Here is a 3,650-nt window from a genome sequence, read left to right on the forward strand (position 1 = left end):
ACACTTAATAAGTATTGTTATTTATTTCAGTCGAGCAATCCCTTAACAGATCAATGTGATAAAATAATTTTTGACATTCTAATATTCTTTATGCTGTAGAGTTTTGTTGATCTGGAATTTAAAGTTGTAAAACGCATAATTCCTTCATCTCAGCATAATAAAACCTGATAGCATTTTCCAAACTTGTAGGATGTTATCGGGCTAAATAAAGATCAGAAACTTTGGACATCCAGGACGTTCAAAAAAGGACGATACATGTGATTGTTTTAATAAAGTTCATCAGTTATATACGTTCTCTTATTATATTTTTATTTTTGACTCCGAATATCTCAATCTAAAAGCAAACTACTTAGATTTGAAATTCATTTTGAATCTATAACATCATCGTATTTCATGTCTTTTTGTTTCATGAAATATAATGTTGTACATCATTTCCGAAAAAAATCAGGTATAATTTAAGTACAATAATACCCTTTGAAATATTTGGTTACCACAGAATATTCACTAAGTCAAAGTATGAAAGACCTCGGTGGAATAATGAGCTCTAAACATCATTAATAGAGCCATGGACACTTACCCTCGTTCACAGACAGACAGCGATTAATTATTTACATAAAATATGTAAGATTAAAAGACTAACGTCAACACATTATGAGCAAAAAGAGGAAAGTTAACATTTTTTTGACTAAGAGCATGAGCCATTTCCACCATAGCTTAACATCATAGATTGTCTAATTACATATGTCAAGTAATTAACAAGAAATGTGTTGTTTAAAACTTGATTGAGTTATGATTATTTACTTATTGTTTCACGATGATTCAGTTATTTTTATAATTAAATTTCATATTATCCAATGTTTTGCGAATTCAACAGAAAAAACTCTCGAACTTGAAAATTCTTAAGTATAATGTATTTTTTAATCTCATCTTTCTACTTGGTCGCCGGTGGCTCAGCGGTGTATGGGGTATAATGCTAAAAATCGAGTTTTAATACCCGCGATAGGCAGAGCACAGATTGCCTATTGTGTAGCTTTGCGCGTAATAACAAAGAAATAAACTTCCCTCGATTCTCTGCTTCAAAAACGAACTGAAACCTAAAAAAATATTCACTTGTTCGAATTGTTTGTTATACAGATGTGTTAATATTATTTCCTGTGAAACCATCATGCGGTTCATATCGTGTCAGATGTTTTGGCAACTAAACTTTTCATATTTTCTGTATTTTCTTGAGAATTCATGACGTATGAAATATCTCCAGATCAAACGTTTTTTTATTTTTCATCTGACATAAAATTCACAAATGATTTCTAAATTATTTAAAAACATATTGAATAACAAATTTAACATGACCAACAAGGTAGGAAATCAAGTAAAACTAAAATAATGCTAATGAAAGGAAGAAATGCTAACCGTTTGTCCTTTCTTAAAAAGACACGTTCTAAAGATGGTGTTTATAAAGCTCCATTTGTGACTATAAGAAACATACTTTCACACACAAAGAACATTCCATTCTGTTTTACTTAATTTTCTGATCTCTTGAAACGGAACCGGAAGCTAGCTCCGACTCCGAAGTCAGGTTTTGTTTTGAAAGGGTAACCATGGGACCGTGCAAAGCCCTGGTTGTATGCGGCACCTAGTCCGAGACTGGCTCTACCATTCTTACTCTCCCATATTTTGGTGCCTACAGCAGCTTTAACTCCTGCATTCCAGTTCTTACTGTCGGTTCCACTCCCTGCTGCTCCCAATCGAACCTCAGGCTGTTAGTAATCAACATATATATTGTGTGTGTATAATTATCAAAAATTACTTTGACAAATGGGAGATAATTCTTACCAAGTATTTATCAATATTAAAATAATTGCTGAAAATAACCACACACCTTTAACAATGTTACCTTTAATAGTTTCGTTTTGAGTTTACTTATTGATTGAATAAATTTTATTACAAGTTAGAGCTTTTACAGTAAGTATGATTTGTATTTAGACCAGGTACGACGTTTCGCAATACTGGTGCGATCATTCTCAAGTATATAGAAGTTTTAACGGTAAAGAACGATTTAGTATAATTAAATATTAAAACGTTCTTTACCGTTAAAACTTATGTACTTGAGACTGATCCAACAGTGATCGAAACGTCGTACCTGTTCTAAATACAAATCTTACTTACTGTAAAAGCTGTAACTTGTAATAAAATAATGTTATCTTTGTATCATACTTTCCACCAGTTATTATAACGTGATAACAAATTATGACCTCTGTGATAGTAAAAAAGTGGAATGTAAGCAAGTTAAGACTTTTTTTGGTGGTTAGATTACTAACTTGAGATAATTTGTTTTTCATAATGAGAAAACCAGAACATTGTTAAATATCACTGGTACTTACAACTCCAACTTTTTTGTTAGTTGTTGATACGTCAAGAGCATCTCGATTTGATTGGGCGTGGACAAGACAGGCTGTAATGACAGAATTCTATTTTATCACATCACATATTAAACAGTTAAAAAGTTTACTGAAAACACGTTGTTATTTTTTGAACTCAATGTTCTTATGCATTCCATGTTTTAAATATCAATACAACATAATGATACCATATTTCGAAGAATATCGTTATAACATGTATGATGGTTGTACAGGAGTTCTTAGCCTAACTATATTTTACTTCTAAAAATTAAACACGTTTCTCACTTCTTACCTTTGAATTTTGCTAAAAAGATAGATTATTGGTTTGAATAATGACGTCAGTTACATCATTTTATATTAATTTCGAAGGTTAAGTGTAGCATTTTTTTCTATATAACACCAACTTTAAACACTTACAAGTGGATGAAAAAACAGCGTTTAAATGAACACTTTGAATTCCTCGCCTTCTTTGCCTTTCTTTCACACCATTTCCTTTTTTTGTTTGTTTTGTTTCATTGAACAACTAGCTCCCGACGGCACTTCCCGGGTTTGTGAATTTATAGTGACACCTTACTACTGTTCTCAGAATTGGAATTAAACGTGTAGCTATAAATTTAATCAGTCGTCAGTGTTCATTTCGAACATAAAACCAAATAACACGTAATGGCGTCTCCATATGTTGTGCTTATCGTAAACCGTCTTAAAAGACTAATTGTTATCTTTTCACCCAAAATTTCGGTTGTAACTCAGGCATTTATATCCATCACTAAACACAATGTACACTAATGACTGTTAGTCCAATTATTTTCAACTTACATATTCATTTCTTCTTCTCAAGTCTCTTTAGAAATATCCCAATTTCAAAGGTGGAATTGTACAGAAAATATGTCTAAGAGTATAAAACAAAAAACAAGACTGATTTATTTGGCAAAATTCTTAGCTGGTTGTGATAACTTACTGATATAAAGGATCTTTCTAAGTGTCACTGATGTACTTTTCTCTAAACGATATTGCCCCCCAGTGACACAGCGATATGTCTGCTAACTTACAACGCTAAAAACCGGGTTTCGATACACGTGGTGGGCAGAGCACAGATAGCCCATTTTGTAGCTTTGTGCTTAATTACAAACCAACAAACTTTACGATATTTATTAACAATTCTCTGACATATAATGAAATTTGACTAGATGTAGACACTCTTTTAGAAAAATAAAAATGTTTCTTACCTAACTGAACGACGATCACACATAG

General features: G+C 31.9%; 1 protein-coding gene across 1 annotated transcript in view; it reads right to left on the reverse strand.

Moving 5' to 3' along the window:
- Nucleotides 1-1,253: 1,253 nt before the first annotated feature.
- LOC106464350 overlaps nt 1,254-3,650 on the reverse strand; it is a 3,267-nt gene continuing 870 nt past the window's right edge. The window contains exons 2-3 of the mRNA XM_013924478.2: nt 2,382-2,452; nt 1,254-1,757 (exon numbers count right to left, since the gene is read on the reverse strand). Coding sequence (XP_013779932.1) covers nt 1,521-1,757; nt 2,382-2,452 — 308 coding nt within the window. The 3' untranslated portion in view covers nt 1,254-1,520. The remainder of the gene's footprint in view (nt 1,758-2,381; nt 2,453-3,650) is intronic.

The sequence above is a fragment of the Limulus polyphemus genome, unplaced genomic scaffold (genome assembly GCF_000517525.1).
Source record: "Limulus polyphemus unplaced genomic scaffold, Limulus_polyphemus-2.1.2 Scaffold1624, whole genome shotgun sequence".
Taxonomy (NCBI): domain Eukaryota; kingdom Metazoa; phylum Arthropoda; class Merostomata; order Xiphosura; family Limulidae; genus Limulus; species Limulus polyphemus.